Source organism: Carettochelys insculpta, chromosome 3 (assembly GCF_033958435.1).
Source record: "Carettochelys insculpta isolate YL-2023 chromosome 3, ASM3395843v1, whole genome shotgun sequence".
NCBI classification, from domain to species: Eukaryota; Metazoa; Chordata; order Testudines; family Carettochelyidae; genus Carettochelys; species Carettochelys insculpta.
Genome location: NC_134139.1, coordinates 11512477 through 11535152, shown reverse-complemented (window position 1 = coordinate 11535152; position 22676 = coordinate 11512477). Strand labels below are relative to the sequence as shown.

Genomic DNA, 22676 nt, shown 5'->3' with positions numbered 1-22676 from the left:
ATTTCTCAATTGCAGTAGCTTGGTGTTCTATATTTCGTGCATCAGTTTTGTAAGTGTAACTCAAGTGTTCCAAGAAGCAAAAACAAACTTCCCTCTCTCACCCTTAAATGGTAGGGCAATTCCTCAGTGGGTTAAAATCAGCTGACTTTGACCTCACTGGAGCAACACTGATTTACACCCGCTGAGGATCTGGCCTGGCTTTTTCAGAATAAAATGTCTCCTTTGTGGCCACTCCTAGATTCCTTTCACTGGCTTCCGAGATAATTTCTAGTGTGGTAGAAATACTGGAATATGGCTTTTAATAATGAATACCTTCAGTTAATGCTTGCAGCAAAATTCTAAGTGGTAAACCCTCGCTCCAACACCCTGCTGTCCAGATGGGAATGCTGCATGTGTGCAGAGAGTATAACTGTGGAGCTTGCATATGAGATGCAGATTTTGCTTTCAGCCTGGAGTTTTGATGTGGTGGAGCAGGTTTCAATCTCCATATGGCCACTGACTGAAGATACATTTTTTTTGTGTGTGTGTGTGTGTGTGTGTGTGTGTGTGTGTGTGTGTGTGTGTGTGTGTGTGTGTGTGTGTGTGTGTGTGTGTGTGTGTGTGTGGCCTTCCCCCAACAGAAAAAAAGTGCTTTTGCTTTGTCGACCTCATAAGGATTCCATTGGAATGCATCCAGCCACCTATCCCATGTGTTTGTACTGAGATCTGTCCCGAGGAATTTGTACCTGGTTGGCTGTCAGTTTGTGATGGATGTGGTAAACACAGAGGGTTATCACGATCATCAACCCCAATATCAAACCCAAAATCAGTGGCAGGGTTTCTTCTAACTGCTCCCTCTCATCCACTGGACACTTATGTTCTGGAACGAGAGAGAGAGAGAGCTGATAATGAAATGTTGTCAATATAAATTTGTGTTGTAGTGCAAAATGAATTTCCTTGATGAAACAAAGCTAACTGAAAAATGCCTGCAGTGAAGTCATCTATACAGAATAAAATCATATTTGGTAGCAATGAAACAGAGACAAATGTTACTAGTCACTGAGGGATCAGTTGTTTAAAGTGAACTAAAATAGCTTTGACCACGTCAGGCCCTGCTTCAAGATAACATTTAAGCGCATGCATAACTTTAAACCAGTAGTGCCTTTTATTAATATTCGTACAGGTTGAACCTCTCTCATCCGGCACCTTCAGGACCTGACCGGTGCCAGATGAGAGACTTTCCTAGACAACGTGTGGTCAATATTGTCTGGAAGCATTTCCAACACATCCACTGTTTACTGGGCTCTTAGAAGACATTTGGGGTAAATTACAGCCAAATAACAGCACAGAACACTGAGAGCCTACACTGGTGGTTGTAAACAAATATTGTGGAACCCCGGGGACATAGCCACACCCATGATAAGTGGTCGTCTGGCTAACTAATATCATACCAGATTACGGAGTTTGCCAAATGAGAATGTTCTGGATTAGAGAGGTTAAACCTGTAGTACCATAGCACCTTGGTTGGGCTTTGTTGTCTTTTTTGGTGCTTTAAATGCCCTCCTTTTCCAAAAGGTGATTGTAAAAATGGCCTCATGGAGACTCTTCGACTCTAAATCACCTGTGCTCAGTTTGCCAATGAAAAAAAGGTTGGGTTTGCTTCTAGCTGCCTGCCCTGTGAGTTCGGTTCAGGATCTGAGAATGAAGGGGATTTACCGACTGTTCATCCCTTCCTTTCTACAATCTGACCCAGTGCAGGTGTATTGTTACCATTTACCTGTGGGGCCCACATTGAACAGCACTGGATTTTGAAGGCCTTTGTCTACATACTAGGAAAGTGTGAGGAACAGCAACACCACCTGCCCCCACCCCCCACTGACTTATCAATGGGCTTGAATTTTGTCCTGTAGGATGATCCTGAAGATGAAAAAGGGCAGTTCAGTCTTTGATCCAAATCCTTATCTGGTGTAAATGTCAAAAAAGTTATGCCGATGTACACCAGCTGAAGATGTGACCCAGAGTGGGCATTATAGCCTCAGAATCTCTGGTGAGACTGCCAATGAAGGGCCCATGGATTTCATTTGGACTCATTGTGGGAGTAAAGCTACACTAGGTAACAACTGTGTAGGATGTGCACTCATGCAGAGTAATCCATGTGCTATAGGCAACAGCCACAGTTAATTGCATGTGTGCCGTTTGCAAATCCTTCCGTTCTACAATGCTTAGAACAATGGGACAGGGACCTCTTGGTACAACTGCACTATATAACAATTACAGACAAAAATGTTATGTAGACACCACAATCAAGCACCCAAACATTAGGAAATGCCGGCGTTTCACTGATAGGGACAGTCTTAATTTGATACCCTTGTGCACATACATTATGGTATAGTCTTTTGTTACAAGCTCATACAGAATTTTTTTTCCAGACCACCCAGGCTTTATTCGCTGAACAACTTAGTCACTCAGCAGGCTGTGAGGGAGCTGCCAACATTTTGCTGACAATGCAAATGACAGAATTAAAATTGCAATTTTCAGAAGTCTGTAGCTCAGATTTTCAGGGAGAAAAGAAAAGACAATTTGCTGGCCCGAGGGCTTTCTCCCTGTCAGATACCAGCTGCAAACAATGACGGTGTAAAAGCTTATTAAATAAAAGCCGTGTGAGTCTTCATGGCAAATGTTAGACATTCTAAATACCAGTTCCCCCTATTATTTAAAATACCCAGTCCTGGATCTCCAGTTACTTGACTCCAGAATACAGTCTTCTGCCACTACAGTTGAGGCTTGGTGTATACGAGACCTTACAGTTGACTGCAGATATGCAATTCTAGCTACAGCAACTGCTTTCTCCCTTAGGGCTGGTCTATACTTGTCTTTACCAGATGCATGAAATTGAACTCCAGAAGATCAGCCCTGCATGGGTCAATCTCTTGGCGAGTACAGACCAGCCCTTTGAGTGATCTGAATCCTCTAGCCTCTATTTGCAAGCCCCAAGAGGGTAAAAATCCCCCTTCCCCCACCGTGTGTACACACACACACACACACACACACACATCCTGCACAATGGCAAGCAGTTCAAGTGGAGTTCTGAGAATTTATATCAGCTGAGCGTCATCTCCCCACCCCAAGATTTGGGTTCTATTACCACTCCACTGAGTTATTGCAGCTCACAATGCAACCAGCCAAATTTCCGGATACCAAAAGCAGCTGGCTGGGGGGAAAACAGGCCAATCCAGGAGGAAAAAGAAATGTATTTTTAAGCTTTTGAGAAGTGAAACAAAGAAGGTATAAAAAAACTGACAGGAAAGTCTTAGTGCCATCTCAGTTTCAATGCGGTTCCTGCCTCGCTTTTGCCAGAACAGTGATTAATCACCAGGACTCTGTTACAGACAAGTCCACGATTGCTGCAGTGCAGTAAAAAGAAAAAGGAGGAGGAAATGGCTACTGATTATTATTATTCAGGATTCAAAAAACTGATGCCAGGGTTTGATTAAAAACACCCACTTCCAGCGAAGGATGGTAAGAACCCCTGGGGAATGTTGTGTCCAGCTCACAGGCAGCTGAGCAGCAGGCATTCCATGGTGTTGACCCTGCAAAGGCAGATGTGGAGGACACAGTTGAGTGTCATGGGGAGCTACAGTAAGGGCCACAGAAGCCAGAATTACACAGCCCCAGTGGGCCTTATGAATTCGAAGGAACTGCAACCTCTCTTGTAAGTAAAAGGCTTTGTGGCGTCCTTGACTCATATTCAAGGAATTTAGGCCAAGATCCTCACAAGTGCCTAAATGCATGAGAACAAGCATCTGTGTATATCACTAACTGCTAGTTTAAAGGGCTGCTGGCTTCACCAGCAAAGCTTGTGAGGTCCCTGTATCATAAGAACATAAGAACAGCCATACTGGGTCAAACCAAATGTCCATCCAGCCCAGTAGCCTGTCTGCTGACAGTGGCCAGTGCCAGGTGCCCTGGGGGGCAGGGAGGAGTGGACCGAAGACAATGATCAAGTGATTTGTCTCCTGTCATCCACCTCCAGCCTCTCTGACAGTCAGAGGCCAGGGGCACTGTTCCTACCCTTGGCTAATAGCCTTTTATGGACCTAACCTCCATGAATATCAGCCTTGTTCAGCTCACTGGACCTCCTGAAGTCAATGCCAAAATGTGAAAGCCTGGGTACCTAGTGCAACCAGTCGCTAGCATATCACTGGCTGCTGGACATCCCACCTTGCAAGGTAACCAAGTCTTCCAGCATTCCAAACATCTTCATTCCCTTCCTTTAAATGCCTTTATTTTCAAGCTAAGCAAAGCATGTCCTCTGCAATGCAGTCTGTCTACCAGCCAACTTGCACAGCTCAGAAGTCAACTATTATTTTAACCAGAGAGAAAAAAGTCACAAAAATGGAAAATACACATCTCGCAGTGTTTGCATACGTCTAGTGGGGGGGTGGAATTAGGTTCCTTTTTAAAGAATCTCTTCATTTACAGCCTTTGAACTAAATTAGTTCATATTTGATAAGGCCAAGTCTTAATGTAGATTAACATTAGACAACATTTGATAACACAGATAACATTTGATAAGGAGACTTCGGAATGTAGACAACCAGCTGACTAGATGACGCTCCTCTCCTTAAACCTAGCCCGCCAGCTGAGTCAAAGTCTGTAATGTCTACAATAGTCACAGACTCCTCCTGAGGAAGATGTCCGAGAAAAGGCCGAGAAACTGATAGACTGCTTGGCCCCTAGGGTTGCTTTGTAAAGTGCCGTGGGAGCTATAGATGAAAAGTGTTTTATATGAGCAAATATTATTACAATACTGTGATTCATTTTAATTCACTCTAGCACAACCCAATGCAAATCTATTTTAGGGCCCCTGGCCAAAACCTACTGAAGTCAACAGAAAGATTTACATGGATTTCAATAGCATTGGGTCATGCCCAGTGAACAGTCACACTATATTTTCTATGTTGACCATGCCTTAACCTGATCTGCTCTGGTCTTTCTTTAAAAATCATAGTTTTCATTAGCTTACTCCAGTCTTAGATTGTCAGTTGGGGGCTTTCCTGTAGATTGTGCTTGGAAGACATCCCCTTCACTGCTAAGCAGAGGCAGTGGTGGAAGAGTGTCTGGATACACAATCAAAAAGGATCTTCCCTAGATGAGGCAAGTATTGGTAAACCTACCAATCAGAGAGTGAGACCTAAGTTCAAGAGAGTTGCATGACAGGTTATTAGGGGAGTGTGGCAGTTCCATCGGGCCATACAAATTGGTTTCACACTTAGGGCAATGGCTCAAGAAGACCCCTGGGCCTGAGTGAGAGGATGAGTGGAAAAGGTCCACGCTTGCTCTTTGGATGGGTGTTGTGGAGTTCTTTGGTGTGTATGTGGCAACAGGGCAAGGCGGAGAAAGATCAACTGATGCAAATTACTTCTCAGATCCTTTAGCTGGTCTTCCAGGGATCTTGTCTTTCTGTGATTCCCAACCACTGGCTCAATGGAGCAGAGTGGGGAGGGAGTTGTATAGGGTTGGGATTTTAGGGTCATTACCCAGGCTGTCTCCCTATCCTGCATAAGAGATCTTTTCAGCCTGATGGACATTCCACTGCTTAACAGCCCATTCTCTCTGCCAGCTCACAGCGGATGAGCCAAGTCTTGGCTGATTGGTGGGCACAGAGAGCGTCACAGAGTCAGGACTGTGGAGAGCTAGCCAGGACCACAAGGGGTCATCTAGTCAAGCTTCTTCCTCTGAGGTAGGGGCAAGTAAACCTAGAGCATCCTTTGCACAGTTTTTAACCCATTCTTAAAAATCCTCCAATGACAGAGATTTGACCAGCTCCCTTGGGAGCCTATTCCAGAGTCAGGTGTGTCCGCGTGCAATGGGAGGCAGGTGAGTTCTAAGCAAGCACATCTTTGCTGAGAGCATAAAACACTATGGCCCCTGGTTTCTTGCAGAATAACTAATCGTAATACTTTGCATTTGTAAAACACCGTTTGTCCAAGAAGATCAAAACACTTTAAAGCCGTGTGACTCTCAACACCCCTCTGTGATAGGTAAGTGTTCTGATTCTCCTCTTCCAAACAATTAAAACAAGGCACAGTACAGAGATAAAGGGCCCTGCTCAAATTGAGTTAAGAACCCAGTAACAGAACCCATGATGCTTATCTCCCCAGACCCTCCTCTAAACCATGGCTCACAGGCTTAACGGTGGGCTGGTCAAGGCATTTCAGCTGAAATGTTCTCCCAAGAAAAACAAGGCGTTCGTTGAAATCAACATTTTCTGCAGTAAAAGAGCCCTGGGGATATTCCATCAGGAAAATCAAAATGGAACATTTCATTTCAGATCCAGATCACTTCTGAGTTTGCCCAAACCACAGTGGTGGCTCATGGGAGCTGTAGTTCTAGGCCCCACATGCTGATAATTCCCCACTATGGGCCCTACTCCCCAGCTGGCTACACAGCCCATGATGCACAGGGGTAGCTCGCTGTGACTATGCCATTACAGTTCATCATGAGTCATCTAATTCACCAGTAGTGACAGTACATGTGCTCCTTGGGGGGAGAATATGCCCCTCTCCCAAATCTCCTCACCCACAGTAGCAGGGAAATGGATTTGGCCCCAGTCCAATAAAGCATACAAGCATATACTTCCAAGCATATGAGTCATCCCATTGAAATCAGTGGGCTTTGTCACACTTATCAATAAGCAAGTGCTTAAGCACATTGCCGGATCAGACGGCAGCACTGAGCACCTTTCAGGATAAAGCCCTTTTGTAAGCAAGCTCCAACAACTGACTCTTCTTGTCACGCTTTTCTTAAGCCAGGTGCTCAGCAAACAAAAGGCTATCTGGGAATACCCTCACCCACCCACACATGTGTGTGCATGTGCGCATGCGCGCGCGCGCGCACACACGCACACAAAATGATGACCGGTGATGGTTCTACTTTGGGATGCAAGACAGTCGTATGGGGGGGTGCTGTTTATAGCTCGGTACCTGAGATGTGGGCTACGCACATTATTTTTGCATTCCCCTGGAGCACCATATTGCCAGAGGAAGCACAACACGTGTTTCTGTGGTGAGTGCTTTATCCTCTGCTCAATAGGATAAAAACACCTGGGCTGCTCTTCTTACTTGTGTTGTTTACACTAGAATAACTCTACCAATTAAGTCCTGATACATATCTGTGTAAAAGAGATGAGAAACAGGCCTCCTTGTATCTATGTCCTTTATAAGCAGACAGTATAATTTCCTCCTCCCTCCCTAGTGAGTTCCTATATTGGTCAGGGTAATGGCTAACATGCTAATCTTCTTGGTTAAACTTCCACATTAGACTAGACATCCAGGAGATAAAGATTAAAAAACAAGTGCTCTACCCTTTGGCCAGAGCCAGCAAAATATGGGGCCATATTCAAAGTTAATGGAAAAATTCCTGTTGACTTTAGATTTGCCATTGTGGGCCAGAGCTGCAGAAACCGTCAGTGCTCCTAAGTGGGTGGATTTAAAAACAAACAAACAAAAAAAAAACAGCGCTCCTGTGAAGAATCGGTCCCTTCTATAGGTACCTCTGTGATGCAGCTCATCACGGCCTCCTGGTTCCACGTGCCATACTGTTGTGCTGAGACATGTTTTCTTTAGAGGATTACTGGATTTTGGTTTCCCCACCATTTATGGGAATAAGCTGTACAGTATAAGCACCTTTATACTGCTATATGTGGGTCCACACTGAGAGGTTGCACTACTTCAATTATACCAGTATTGTTAAACCAGTACAATTTTTGTGTGTGGAAAAATATTAAGAGCTTGCTTTCGTAGCAATAGGAAACTAGAAGGCCATACAGCAACTATAGACGGTAAAGACTGGGGTTAAATAAATAATTATAATCACAAAAAATTAGCAATTTTTAGTTCAGTTAAAAAAAAAAACCTCAATGCTTTTGGCTTCTTGTGGTTGGGGGAGGTACTTTTGGGGTTCTTCCTCCTTCATTTTTTTCAACTGAAATTTTAAAAGCAAAATCCATTTTCAAAACAGATCACTTTTGTCACAAAAGTTTCAAACAAAAAACACTCGACCAGAGCTAGTATTGAGTATAATGAAGCAATAAAACCATGAAAATATTTGTAAGGGTGTGGGGGGAAGGGTTTAGAGAAGCTATTTGTACTAAATGGGTAACAGACATTCTGTGGGGTTTGCTTACCAATTACCAAAAGCCACAATCCTCTGCTGAATCCCACGGGAGGGTTCCATGAGCCAGTTTGTAAATGGTAAGGACAAGCAGTCTCACTCTTGCATTCATACTGACAGCTCTGTTTTAAAAGGGCACTCATCTTTCCACAGATAAAAGTATCTTCAGCTGTAGCAGATCTCTTTTTCTAGTCTAATATATTTTCAAGTGTTTTATGACTTCTTCATAATTTACAATTTTTTAACTAAATGTGAAATTAATGAACTGCAAAGGAGCAGACTAATTACTGTAATTTAAGACTAGCAGGAAATTCCCAAGCTGAACGAATAATAACACAAAATTTGTATTTATGTACATGCCCTGTACACAGACATCCCAAATATGTAGGAATGATACTCACAGGATGAACAGCAGGCTCAAAATTGCAGAGCTATGTGATAACAACATCTTTCAGGCATCTCTGACCACCTCACCGATGCACTGCCTGCTATTTACTGTCCATTAGGACTAATTCAAACAGCCTCTCAAAAAACAAACAAACAAACAAAAAACAAGCCTGCCAAAAAAATATTACCTCGTTCTTCAAAAAATGGACTTTCTACATGCAAATACATGCAAAGGGGCTACTTTACCTGCACATCTACTAATATAATATATGCCAACATGGGCCAGCAATGCCCCACTGCAATCTACATTGGCCAAACTGGACAGTCTCTAAGTAAAAGAATAAATGGACATAAATCAGACATCAGGAACAGAAATGTGCAGAGACCTGTGGGAGAGCATTTCACTCTCCCTGGACTCAGTAACAGATTTAAAAGTAGCAGTCCTAAAACAAAGACATTTCAAAAATTAAACGGAAAGAGAAATCTCTGAGCTGCAATTTATCTGCAAATTTGACTCCATCAACCAAGGATTAAATAGAGCCTGGGAGTGACTGGCCCCTTACAAAAGCAGCTTTTTCTGCCCTGGATGTTAATATCTCCCCATTAGACTCTGACAATGCGTCACTTCCCCCTGTCTGATCTGACGGTTTTTTTCCTCTTTTGATACATACTACTGATAATAGGCCATTTCCACCTTGACTGAATAGACCTTGTCAGCTCTGGCCCTCCCTTTTACTGAGACCCCCCCCTTTAAATACTCCTCTGAACCCCCTGCCCCCATGCATCTGATGAAGTGGATCTTTGCCTACCAAAGCTTATGCTCCAAAATATCCATTGGTCTATAAGGTGCTACAAGACTTCTTGTTGCACATGCAAATACAGTGTCCCTAGACCGAGCCTTAGGAGTGGCAAGTCCTGTTCAAGTGATACATTTACAGGCTGAGATCCAAAAGCCCATCACGATTTAGCGAGAAGCTTCGTGCCATTAGAAAAAAATCAAAAAAGGCCCTGAATCGATGGTATAAAATGTTGGTTGCTACCCTGCTGTGCTTTGAGACAGCAGATTTTACATACAGACAGAAAAGCTAAACAGGATCATTTTAATAAGAATTTGCATATTTAAATTATAATTTCACCTTTCCTCCCCCAGAGCTCAGTGCAGTGAGACACATTGTCCTAGGATGCCTAGATTTGCTGTTGGAGGAACTGTTAAAAAACAGCACCTGCAAAATGGCCAAAAAAAAGACAAAACCAACCCTCTCTGAAATATCGAAAACTATGTTGCCTATAATATATATGTCCTATACAAAATACAGGCTGGTATGGCACCATATAGCAGCTTTATTTGCACCTATAGAGACATTTTATATAATTTCACTCCCAGCATCACAATGAGTAATGATGCTCCTGCTGAGTCAGTGCCTTTACCAGCGTATGTTTCCTATATAGTTTAGGGAAATAGTACTTGATGATAAGCTTCATGCTTTGTAGTAAGTGTATTACTACACTGTGAGCTGTTCCTTCTGATAGAATTACACAATTCACTGGTGTCAATATTATGAGCACCACCCTTTCCTAATCACAGTTTAATTAGTAACAGATCTCACTACTCCAATTTTTATTGCCTTCATCTTGCTTAGGTAATAAAGATAGCCCTAATTAATCCAGTAAAGCTGGGATTTGCACAGGACGGAGCCTAAAATGCAACTCAGGCAAAATGACCATTGGTCCAAATTGAACCAAGTATAAACGTGGTCATTGATGGTATGACTCCTGTTTTGCCTGAGTTATAACAAAACAGGATCAAGCCCCTCAAAAATATCTGGCTAAAATCCTAGTGCTACTGACATCAGTGGCAACATTCCCACTGATTTCAATAAGGAAATACTGACCCCCCACCAGCCTTTAAGTATTAATATACTGAGTGTCAAACAATGTATTTCAAGTTCAAACGTACTTGCAGTTCAGAAATAAAAGGCCCAGCACAATGTGTTAAAACCAGATGCTGAATTAAAACAAAGGAGTGAAAAATACTATGCTGGCAATATTTTCTGTTAAACCAGGTTAGCATAAAGTTGACAAATTTGCAGCCAAACCTCCCTTACAAAGCGCAGAAGCACCTTCAGTCTATCCTGTATTTTTAAAAATATTACAGTAAACTAACAACATACCGAAAAGTGAGGAAATGACACCATTAACTTTGCCCACCGACCTTTAATTCTGCCCCTTTCTCTGCCTGCGAATTCCAGGACCAGACTAATTACCTGATCTTACACTAATTTTCCTGCCAGATCTTGCCTCTTTCTGCACACGAGATGGATGCCCCCCCCCCACAACAAAGGCAACTGTTGAATGATTCTTTTTATCTTCAGGGGCCTGGACTCACTGGCCTCGCAAGGTCCCTGCCAGGCCTAGTGTTCGATGATTCTGTGATTCGTTGTTCAATGAGGGGCTTCATGCTTCATACCTCCAAATGTAGCACTGAGCAAGGACTGTTGTTCTCAGCTTTAATGGCCTTTGTGCATTTATCACTGCAGACCCCGCGTGCCCCAGCAGTGTTAATGGCTTGCAAAGTGTTCGTGTGGTTTGAGGGGGGCGAGAATTGAGACACAAGCTGAATGAGGGACTTGCCTGTGGTCACACAGGACGTCTGTAGCAGAGCTGAGGCTTGCTCTGCATTCCCAGAGACCCAGTCCAGTGCCTGGACCACACAACCATTTTTCTCTTCCAGGCCCTTGCTGTGTTCACAGTACAGCACAAAACGAACAGGGCCGTCCTTCAGATTTTTCATGCCCTACACAGACTGAGCATCTGCACCTTCCATCCCATGCAGGGGACAGGCAGCCGCTCCACAGGGTAAGGCTGTGCTCTGGGCTGTGAGGGCAGGAGCTGTACAGGGGAGGATGAGCGGAGGGCAGGGTGGCTCCTTGTGGGTCAGCCAAAGGGAGTAGCACAGTCAGCTGGAGCTGCAGAGTAAGCAGAAGGGGGAGCTGAGGGCTGGTGGGTGGAGGGGAGGCAGAGGATTGGGTTGGGGAGACCAGGAGCTGGCGGGATTAGGTCTGATGGGTCTGGAAGGTGGCGCACGGGATGGGGGAGATGGGGCTAGGGAATTGGAGCCAGTGGGGTAGGGAGAGTGAGACGAGGGAGGCTGGTGCTGAGGCGTCTGGAGCCAGGTCTGGCCCTAGGCATGCATAGCCCAGGGCGTCACTAATTTTACATCACTGCTGGTGCCCTGCAGAGCTGCATAGGCATAAGGAAAGCCCAGATCACAAACGCACTTCTCTGGACCACAGACCGAGTTATTAATAGTGCCCAGCTGTGTCCCTGTAAGCTGAGCTCTTGGGCAGCCACCCAGGAGAGATGCAGGTGCTGCTCAGCTGATTAGCAGAGCTCCCACAGCCAGCAGCCTGTATGTCTGCTGGTGGTGTACATCTGCACATGCCTTGCTGCGCATAAAATTTATGCCACACATGGATGATAACGCATAGAAAGAACAATATTCCCCAGCCAACTGGGGGCAACAAGAAAGCAGGGCAGGAACTGCACCCCAGTTTCTAAGAAAGCAACAAGCTCTGTGGAGAAGTAAGACCCAGGCATAGCTGGGACAGGCAAAGGTAGCAGCCTGTGTGTCTCTGCCCTGCATTCCTCATACTGCTGTCAGCACAGCCTCTACCCCTGCCCACCTCCCCCCACCCCATAACCCAGTCTCAGTGCAGCTCCTCCACCCCCATCTGCCCTGCACACTTCCAGTTTCAGCTCTGGGGAAGGGATGCTGAAAAGACCGGTTGGATCTCTACCTCCTGCACACACTTTGGCTAATCCTTAGAAGGACTCAGAGCTGCCTGCCAACGGCCAGGTTATGCAGCCCAGCAGACAGCTGGCTGCCCAGTTGGCCGGTGCATTACAGAATCAGTGCATGCACAAAAAAGCACCTTGGTAACTTGAACAAAGCACACCCAGTTGTCCCCAGCCCCACAAAAAAAGCAGCCAGCCTACGGACCACAGGCCACAGTTGTAAAAGGGATTTAGGCACCCAGTGATGCAGCTGGGCACCTGCTACGACTTACAAAACTGCCTCAGTGCCTAATTCCCTGAGGGGCGTGTGAAGGCAAGGATCCTGCCGAAGGTCCCGATGGAAGTTTGATCCCAGAGAGCTTGCATACTCAATGAGCTGCCAAGATCCTTAGGGCTAGGCCCGAGATTATGCCCAGATAGTTTTGCCGCCTGGTCCTACCTTCGCTGAAGACAAAGTCAGCGCTGATGTCGAAGGGCTGAATGCGGACCTCGGACAGCAAGAGAAGGACAGTCCTCTGGTGGTCGCTGCTGATGAGGGAGATGGTCTGCTGAGCTTGGCATTCGTAGGATTTCCCAGCAGGCGTGACCAAGGCTGACAGGTGGTGTGAACTGGCTGTGTACTTCCCAGCTGGTGAGGCCACATAAACAGCAGTGGACTGGTTAGAACCCTAAGATCTGGCACTGGCTGGTGCTGCTAAGAAAGCAAACACTGTGGGAAAGTGCCCGGAGGGCCAGGAGTGGGGATTGTGCTTTCACAAAGCACTAGTTCTCCTTGGTGTGGCTTTGGTCTGCTAAACAACACCTAATTCCAGGGAGAAATGGCACTGGTGCACAGCCACTGGTGTGGCTAGTGAGCAGAGTACAGACACTGCATAAGGCAGCAGGCACTTGGAACATACGCGTCCTTAAGCAGAGCCATTGCTCCACCTGTCTCAAACTGCGGCTAAGCATAGCCACAGGGCTTGCTGTTTCCTGCATTCTGGGCCTATGGGACCTGATCCAACCTCCATTCAGGCAAAGGAGCGGCTTTCTACAGTGGGCTTTGGGTCAGGTCCCACAGTCCCAGGATGCAGGCAACAGCAAGTCCTGCAGTTTTGCTTCACCTCTGTAATAGGGTATCAAAAAGACCTGGCACACACAACATGAAACCTGGGAAAATACCTTCTGCATTCTCTGCTACATTTATACTGAATTCAGAAATACAGAGGCATCCTCAGCTTCAGTCCCACTGCTGGTGGATTTCGTCAGGGGGCTACTTGCAACACATTGCTTCTCTGCGTGCAGGGAGGGTGGAAGGAATTTGTGTATTCATAAATACACATGTATGCCATACAAAAAGACCTCTCCATGTAAGGCTCTGCACCTGCAACCCAGAGGTCAGTTGCACTCAGGCAAGATCAGGGCCTTTTTTTTTTACAATTGTTGCAAGCCTCTTCCTTCTTGGTTTTGATCAACTGACTGGTATGGTAAATGTGGACCACCATCGGGGTCCCAATTGTCAATGAGAATGAGAGCGGCACTTCCAAAAGGACACATTTTAGCCATTTCTAGGGAGAACATAAATGTGTGTAGTTAGTTACCGCTCTACTATTTTGCTTGGCAATAAAAAAATGGGCATTGGCCAAGTGGGACGCCTAAGGGTGAATTATCACATTATGTCAAACACATTTCTAAATACAAAGCCTCTGCATGATCAACTGTATGGCATGATGAATAACTTTCTGCCTTTCCGCTCATCTGCCGGCCTTATGGTCATCATTAGGCTTCTCACAATGGAGCAATCGAACTTTGTATTTGCACGGGGTATGAGAGGAGGGTTAATGAGTGACAGACTGTGTACTAGAGACATGCAAAAGAGTCAGTGCAAGACGAACAGCTATGCTGAATTCAAGGTTGTGCAGTGTGTTACAGACTCAAACACAGGTGATGTACTAAGGTATGCAAACCCTTTTGGCATGGCCTTTTTTCTTGGTGAATTTTTTTTCAGTTTTTCCAATTTTTTTTAACAGTGATTTTTTTTTTTTTCTTTTTTTTTGTTGGCATGAAATTGTTCAGTGAAAATTCACCAGTTTGAAAATACAAAAGACAATACTTCTTAGCGATGGGTAAATACACTATTTTTTCCCAGGTTAACCTGGCATCCCCGTTGACAAATGTGATTTTTTTTTATTCTACATTTAATATGCCAGCCATTTAATTAAAACCAAGAAGAAAAGGGCTTGCAATTATTGTAAAGAAATAAGGCCCCGATCCTGTCTGAGTATAATGAAGCTGCCACACTACAGGCTCAGCGTGTTCCATGGAAAGGAGATTTTTTGTTGTTTGTTTTTTGTTTTTTTTTTGTTTTGGGGAGGTTGTTTGCTTGGGTTTTTTTGTTTGTTTGTTTTGGTTTACAGCTTCCATGTGTTTAAAAATACACAAATTCCATCTGCCCTCCCTGCACTTAGAGGAGGAATCTGGTGCAAGGAGCCCTTTGATGAAATCTCTGAGCAATGGGAGAGAAGCTGTGGCTGTCCCTGTTTTTCTAAATTATTTGAAATCGCACACTAGGCTCAGCGGGGTAGCCTTGTTTTGCACCAGGAAAGCCTCAAAATAAAAATTAAAAAAAAAACATTGTTTGCACCTTAAAGACTGACGAATTTATAAGATAATGAGCGTTGTGGATAAGCTGAACGCCCATTACCTAATAAATAAAATTGTTGGTTGTTAAGGTGTTACACGGCTGGTTGGCTGGGTTTTTGTTTGGTTGGGTTTTTTTTTAATTGTTGTGTGTGTGTGTGTGTTTATTTTATTTGGTGTTTGTGAAAAGGCAGAAGGTATTTCCCTAGTTTTTTGTGCTTGGAAGAGCCCTGAACTGCTGGCGGGGGTTACGAATGCTAACTATGACGCATAGTGGGTCCAAACAGAACCGAAGTGTTCCGAGCTAGCAGCAATTGAAAGGACAAAGAGGTGACCTCTGCATTTCAACGGCTCAAGAAAACGCTGCTGAAAGTCCCCCCAACACCAGCCAAGCGAGAAGAGGGAAATGCAGCCCCAGTTCAGAAAAGAGGCAAAGCAGCAAACGAAACAAAATTAGAGGCGAGAGGGAAAATTAAGAAACGACCTGGAAGGCGCCTGAGTGTTAAACCGCGACAAGAGCCTGATCCCCCGGCTAAGCTAAAAGCAGAAAACAAAAGCCACGTGCCCATCCCTCGCTGCTTCGCCCACGCCAACCCCCTGCCTGTTCGCCTCCCCCAGGGTCTGGGCTCCTGGGCCCATTGAAGTCCAGGGCGTCACACAGGGGAACGGGATCTGGCCCCTACCAGGCAGCAGCGGTGCTCGCTGGCTGAGGAGGCGCTGCGGGGTGCGGAAGACGAGCAGGCAGGGCTGGCCACACGCGCCTGCAGGGTGGGATGAGCCTGTGCAGTGGGGCAGTTTTTCAGGCGCCGGTTAGGAGACCCCTGAGGTCACCTCCCAGCGGCAGAGGGGCTACGGGCTGGGCCGTCTCCCCACTGAAAGGGGAACGTCTGGTGCCCGGCAGCGAGTTGTAAGGAAGGAAAAGCCAGTAAAAGGGGGATCGGCGAGGGGCGAACGAGTCAGTTCCCTTCCCTCTCCGCTCCCGCCCTCGGGGTACCGGTGGTTGCCCCGCCTGGCCGAGCCGTGGGGCGAAGGGGCCCGGGCGTTGTTTTCTGCGGGCCCCTCTTAGAGTTTGTAATCCTCCTGGATTGTAACAACCATCCCCTCGGAGTTCCCCCTGCGCCCGGGGCGCACCAGCTCCCCACGGGCTCCGCTGGCTTCTTCTCTCCAGCGCGGCGAGGGCCCGCGTCTCCAGCCGGTACTTACGGTTCACGGCCTCCTTGAAGTAGGTGGGCTCCGAGGAGTCGTAGACAAACTGGATCTTGTGCATTTTCCACACCGCCTCCTGGCCCCGGCTTGCGTTGTGGCCTTCCTGCCAGGCAAAGCCAGCGGCGGGTCAGGCGCAGCGCGTCGCGGTCGCTGCAAGGCGCAGCTCGCAGCGCTCCGGGAAGATGCGGGGCTCCTTCTTTTCCCGGGGCTGTCTCTCTCTCAGACACACCCACACGCACCCACACACACACCCGCATGCAGCTGTCCCCAGGCCCGGCGTGGCACAGCCCCCGGTTGGGGGGATTTTCACGGCCGAGCCCTCCAGGCGCCCGGCTGGGGCGCAGCCGCTTACCTTGCTGAAGGCGAGTTTGAGGGTGTAGGCTCGGTCCAGCCAAGAGATCTGGAGCTCCGCGTCGGTGGGGCCGCACCTGCCTTTCATCTCTGCGCCGCGGGAGAGCGGAATCTCCGCTTCTTCTGTCAGGAGCTGCGCGCACAAGCGCCACACAGCAGCGAGGGGGGGGGGGGAGCCGCGTTAGGCTGCGCCCCCAAAACCAGAGGGAGTCCTGGGGCACCTTAGGGACGAGCCGATTTTTTTGGAGCGTGAGCTTTCGTGGGCAAAGACCACGCGTGGTCTTTGCCCACGAAAGCTCACGCTCCAAAAAAATCGGCTCGTCCCTATGGTGCCCCAGGACTTCCCCTGGTTTTAACGCCCCCCCCGGTCCCCAGCCAATGACTCGGGGCGGGTTTGCAGGGCTCCAGGATACCCCAACCTCCGGGGAAAGCTGGTTCTGGCCCCTCCACGCCACCCACGGACCCTACAGCCCCCTGAGAGCGGAACAAAACAGCCCTGCCGCTCCACTGGGCAAGAGGGGTTTCTGACCCCTTCCCACGCTCCGGGTCCCCCCCACCCCCGCCCGGGCAGCTCTCTCTCTCGCCCGAAGCGCGCAGCGACCATGTGCTCCAAGCTCCGGACTGGAAAGCAGACGGGACTGCCGCGCACGCCGGCGCCGTTCTCTGTCCATGGTGCTGAAACACGCCTCAAGCTGGAGCCGCGGCTCTGGCGAAGCGGCGAAGCGGTGCGGGGGCCGGGGGGATGCCAGGGCAAGGGGGGAGACCGGCGGCTTGACCAGGCGTAAGGGCACTGCCTGATGGGGGAGAGTCTAAGCGGACACGCGGGGCCCTGAGTGCAGGAACCGGGCGGGGAGCTGCGCGCACGCCCCGGGATCCCGCCCCCAGCCCCGGAGCTGAGCGCGCCTTACATCCACGTAGTTGCTGGCCGAGACCTGGTAGGGGACCATCAGCTTGGCCGCGAACTCGGCCATGAGGCAGGTGGTGCCGTTCTCCCGCACCACGAAAATGTCCTTCTCGGGGCTGCTGGAGAGCCCGGAGAGGTTCTCGACTTCCTGCTCGGCCCCGAGCCGGGCAACGGCATCTGCGGGACAAAGCACATCGACCCCCCCAGCCCCGCGCCCCGCCCGGGGTCAGGCTGGCGGCTGCGCTCGGGGGTGCGCCAAAGGGCCCCCCGCTCCGCCGCCAAAGCGCCCGGCCCGCGCCCCAGCGCTTCCCGCAGCCCCGCGGTGCCAGCCCCCCTCCGCGCCCGGTGCGGTACTCACACACTAGGCACAGCAGCCCCGGGACGCGCAGAGCCCCTGGCAGCGGCCCGACCATGCTGCTGCCCCGGCTGCGCCCAAGCGGAGGTGGCTGTAGCCGGGGATCCCGGTGAGCGCTGGGCTCCGGCGCTGAGCGGGCGGGCTGCGGCGGGGAGCTGTCCGAGGTACCTCCCGCTCGGGCGGAGCGCGGGGGCTGCTTCTGGTCTCGCCTGCGCGCCCCTGCGGCCGTGTGCGCTCTGCGCCCGGAGCCCGAGGCGCGGGGCGCTGCCGGGCGCACTGCCGGGCTCGGCGAGGAGAGAGGCGCGGCCGAGGCGCCTCTGGAGGCTCCCGCCGCCGCCCCACGCCAGCAGCTGCTCTGGCCCCCGGCGGGGACGGGCTGTGCGCAGAGCCGCCGCCCGCGCTATAAAGCGGGGTGCCGCGGCGCTGCAGTGCCATCCATCCCGCGCGGGGCGAGCGCGCACCAGCCAGCCGAGGCCTCGCGTGGGGGGATTACAGCCGCTCTGGCGGCTCCCCCCCCAGCAGGCGGCGTGTCTCAGGCCCAGCTTGTACCCCGTCCCCCAACCTGGCTGCGGAGCAATGCGCCTGGGCGCGGGGCTACAGGAGCGAAGACCTGCGCGCCCTCGCCGCCGAGCAGGCACCGGCCGCCTGTGGCTCGGGCAGGCAGAGCCGATGAGCTGGCCCGGATACCTCCCGCGAGTGAACCCCGGGACCCAGAGTCCGGCGCCCGGTTTATTAACCAGCGAGCACCCGAGGGCCTCCAAGCGCGCAAGGAGGTGTCAGGCTTTCCGGGGAGCAGGGAAGGGAGCGGTTCCCGAGTGCCAGGTGGCGCTGCCTGGGAAGCGAGAGAAACCCCCAGCCCCAGAGCGCAACGAGCCATCCCGGGAGCTCCGGCTTCTCGCGGCGGGGCTGCGCTGTTCCGAAAGGAGATTTTCCGAAAAAGCTGTGCTGAGATATTTTATTTCGCGCTAATCCTGCAGCGGGGCCTGGGCCCAGACGCAAAGGTAGTCAGGGGGCCTAAGGAGCGGGGAGCTGGGCGAGGGCTTTCAGCGGTGTTTCAAACAAGAGGGGCGAGAATAGGAGCGTGATAGAAAAATCCAGGTTCTGCACCCCAAAGCTGGAGCTGGGGGAACCGCTCCTGTTATGGGCCGCGCCGCGGAGAGCAGGAACCAGGCCTAGGCCGGCGCTGCGGTGTGCTCCGCGCTGCGGTTACGCAAAGGAAACTCATCCCCATTGCTCGCCTCTCCCTGGCTCCCACTGCCGCAAAGGGCTGAACCACCGCCGGCGTTCTCGCCAAGGGAAAGCCCCTGCACATACTGGGCCAGGTAGCGCGGCTGATTTCCAGCAGCTGCAGCTCAGGCCCGCAGAAGCTCTCTCGTGAATCTCGTGCAAAGGGAGTGTGAAATGCTGCCAGATTGCAGTAGTGTCAGCCACCAGGCAGGCTGCAGGGAACGTGTGGGGGCACTCGCGTGGGGGTCCTCCCCGTGCAGGGAGCCAGGCAAGGGCCACTAACCCAGCTTAAGCTTCACTGGTTTAGAAAAGAAGCCCCATTTCCCAGGCTTGGGCAGCATGTGTGTTTGGGGAGCTCAGGGTTACGCCTAGGCTGTGCGCACAGATTCCCCCCAGTTGCCAGGGTTCGCCATAAGTTACCAGCACTGCCTGTGATAGTCCACACCAAGAATGAAATTGGCCTCCTGGAGAAGCTCTTGTCAGTGATGGCTTCTGAACGCTCTCCAGCCTTAACCACAGGGAGCACATCTCAGCTAGGCCATCAGCCTCCTCTGTGACTCGGCTCTGCACACTGCAGGAGAGCCTGGTTAGCTCCCTACTATCCACACCTGACTGGGGTGTGTCAGTGGGGCACTACTGAGCAGTCAGGTCAAATAGTGACACCTGTTTTCTGATCATGGTATTTCCAGGCCCTTTTATAACAGCGGTGAAAGGACCGGGCCTGCTGCGACACAGGGAAAGATAACAAGGGGTGCAGCACACCAGACTAGGACTGTCTACACTACATGATAAATTCGAGTTTATTAAAATCGATTTTATGCCTGTTTTTCTAAATTCGATTTTGAGGAGCCTCACTCCCCCCAGGCTCCCTACAAATTCGGCCCATTGCACCCACACCGAAATCACCACTCATCGACTGTTGCAGCAGTGCATTGTGGGAACCTAGCCTACAGTTCCATCAGCCTCCCATTCTCAGCCAGGAGCCACAGAGCTGAGTTGCTGGGGGATCATTAGTAATTTAATTTGCAGAGAGCAGCTGGTCAACTTGTTGCTCTACAAGCAAGTGGCCAAATGTGCCTTGGTAGGGACAAGGGCAGAAGTAGCTTCGCCTAAGTATTGTGCAAAGATCTAGATCTACGTCTAGATAGGTATAGAGGGAAACTCTTGACCAGTTAGTCAATCCGAGGAAATGGCTCTCAGCAGAGCTAGCAACCCAAGTATCAGAGGGAGCCCTGTTAGTCTGTATCTTCAAAAACAACAAGTCCTGTGGCACCTTAGAAACTAGCTGAAATTTTGGAGCATAAGCTTTTGTGGACAAAGACCCACTTCAGGTCTTTGTCCACAAAAGCTTATGCTCCAAAATTTCAGTTAGTCTCTAAGGTGCCACAGGACTTCTTGTTGGTCTAGTAAACCAACACTGCTTTTTGCCCAAGTCTGGTGGCTGGCTGGGTGAAAGGAGCCCACAGCTTTTTTAGGAAAGCATCAGACACCTATCTGCTGCTCTTCCTTTCTTAACATACAGGGTCAGACTTTCTGAGGTGCTTCTGTAATTGCCCTTAGGAAGGCTTGAATCTGAGTCCTCTGGAGCTTAGTGCAGGTGTCTACAGCTTGAGCTAAAGTCCAGCTGGCTCTCAGCTCAGGCTGTAGAAGACACTCATCCTTTCTCTGAGACACGGTCCAGGTACCACTACATGGGACAGTTAACCACATATGAGGTGTGGGTTACACTTCAAAAACTTCAGCTGAGGTTAAAGGCAACTGGATCGTTCTGTTAATTAATGGTCAGACTATGCAAGATGTGTGGATTTAAGAGGATGGATCCTCTCTTACACTAAGTTGTTGTGGACAGTACACCCCTCACAAGGACTGTGTGAAGCAGGCAGATACGCAAGGGCTAAAATCAAGGCCAGCCTTCAAGCTTACCACGGATGCCTTCTGACACCCGTGTGGATGCTCTGCAGTGCAGGAAGGGCCGTTTGTGGCTTGTCGGCAGGATACACCACACTACATACACATGCGGAGCCAAGCCACACACAGCCCGGGGTGTCGGGGGGGGGGTATTAAGATTTTAATAGCTGCTACTGCATTAAAGGAATGATTGATCCTGAGGAATAAAGGAATTAAGGACACTCTTGCCCATGGAGTCGGATTCTATGGCATGTGGGTAGATGCGCACACATTTGTGGGTAGATGCGCACACATTTGTATGTGCACGCACATCCCTGCACACACACACCTCTGCCACATTCACCCTGTGACATCCGGGCACTAAATACCTCACCACAGTGTCGGGGCTCCCACCTTCTCATGGATGGAAAACAAGGGGCAGAAGCTTTGCTCTCTCGAGTGGAATGTCTCAAACACATCAGTGGAAACGCAGTGGTTTCAATCAAAGAAGAAACCAAGTCTATTGACAATGGACAGGCTTTCAGGGATGACAGGCACTGCCTGAGATACAAACATCTGACTTACCAACAGCCATACATCAGAAGAAAAGCTCACCTGCAGCCTCGGGGAGCAGGTAAGGGGCACAGGTGGCGGTGAGTGGTGCAAGTGCTGGTCGGAGGACACCACAGGAACAGTGCGTGGCTGCTCAGCCAGCACTTGGAGAGAGGTGCTACTTGAAAGGGGAGACCATGGTTTCCTCTTCAGCCCCTGGTTGTGTTTGTCTTCAGCCCCTGCTCCTCCGGAGTCCTCTGCTCCATGCTCATGCCACTTCTTGTCGCCTGGTGAACAGGGGCTGGATGTGTGTTTGTGGCTGGGACCAGCACTGCTGGAGCAGGTGGTGAGCCTGTGGGGTGGGGTTGGCCGGGGCTGACCACAGGGAGCTGGTGCAGAGCCTTCACCAGTGGCAGCCCAGGGATGCCCAGAATTCCCCTTCAGCATCTCCAGGTACCTCCTCATCCTCCTCTAATTAAGCCTGCCTTTCCTCAAGCACCAGCATTCACGCTGAAATAAAAACTCTTTCATCTATTTTTCTTTGCAACTATATAGTATTTTAACTATATTATGGTTTCAATAGGCTTATGTGGTTTAGACTGGGAATCTAACTACACTTTATAACATTGGTACTATGGGAAAACACATACCAAGGGCCAAATGACTGACTTACTAATGAACTTTTGGAACACAACCCATTTGTTGAATGAAAGTCTGCATTGTTCGCAAAGAAAAAAAAAGATAAAACACAATCTAATAGCAAACTTAGCAAGCTAAATGGAGTCAAATGAAAACTCTCTCTCAACACCTGCTTTCTGCAGTATTTATTGGCTGGAAGCCCCCAGGCCAGAGCCTTCCCTTAGTTCAATACTTTCGGCATTGTTGCTGCCATGAGTAGAAAGAACTGGAGGAGAGAGGAAATTTGCGCGTGTTCTCTCTTCTACCACTCTCCCCTTTGAGGATTATCTCCATCTGTTGAGATGGGAAGCCCCGCGTATTTGTCACTACATGAAGGTCTGGCTTACACATTTCTTCCTGCCAAACAATGTCCGCTAAGTAGATGATGCCTGTTTTCTACTTGTCTTCATTGACCCTTGGCAAGGTGTTGGTTGTTTTTTCTCTTTACATACAATGTTGATACGCATATTTTACCCTCCCAAGGCATAACTTGAACAAAATTGATCACACTCTTGTCAAAGGGTTACACACATGCCCTAAGTAGTCAAGGAACTTGCCAGG

At 49.4% G+C, this 22676-nt stretch overlaps 1 protein-coding gene across 1 annotated transcript; it reads right to left on the bottom strand.

Annotated features, from left to right (window-relative positions):
• Positions 1 to 680: 680 nt before the first annotated feature.
• LAMP5 (lysosomal associated membrane protein family member 5) lies at positions 681 to 17829 on the bottom strand. The gene is made up of 6 exons (XM_074988392.1): positions 17775 to 17829; positions 17421 to 17593; positions 16514 to 16645; positions 16159 to 16264; positions 12776 to 12964; positions 681 to 859 (listed from the first exon to the last, which is right to left on the bottom strand). The coding sequence occupies exons 1-6, from the start codon at positions 17827 to 17829 to the stop codon at positions 681 to 683; spliced, it is 834 nt and encodes a 277-aa protein (XP_074844493.1).
• Positions 17830 to 22676: the final 4847 nt, after the last annotated feature.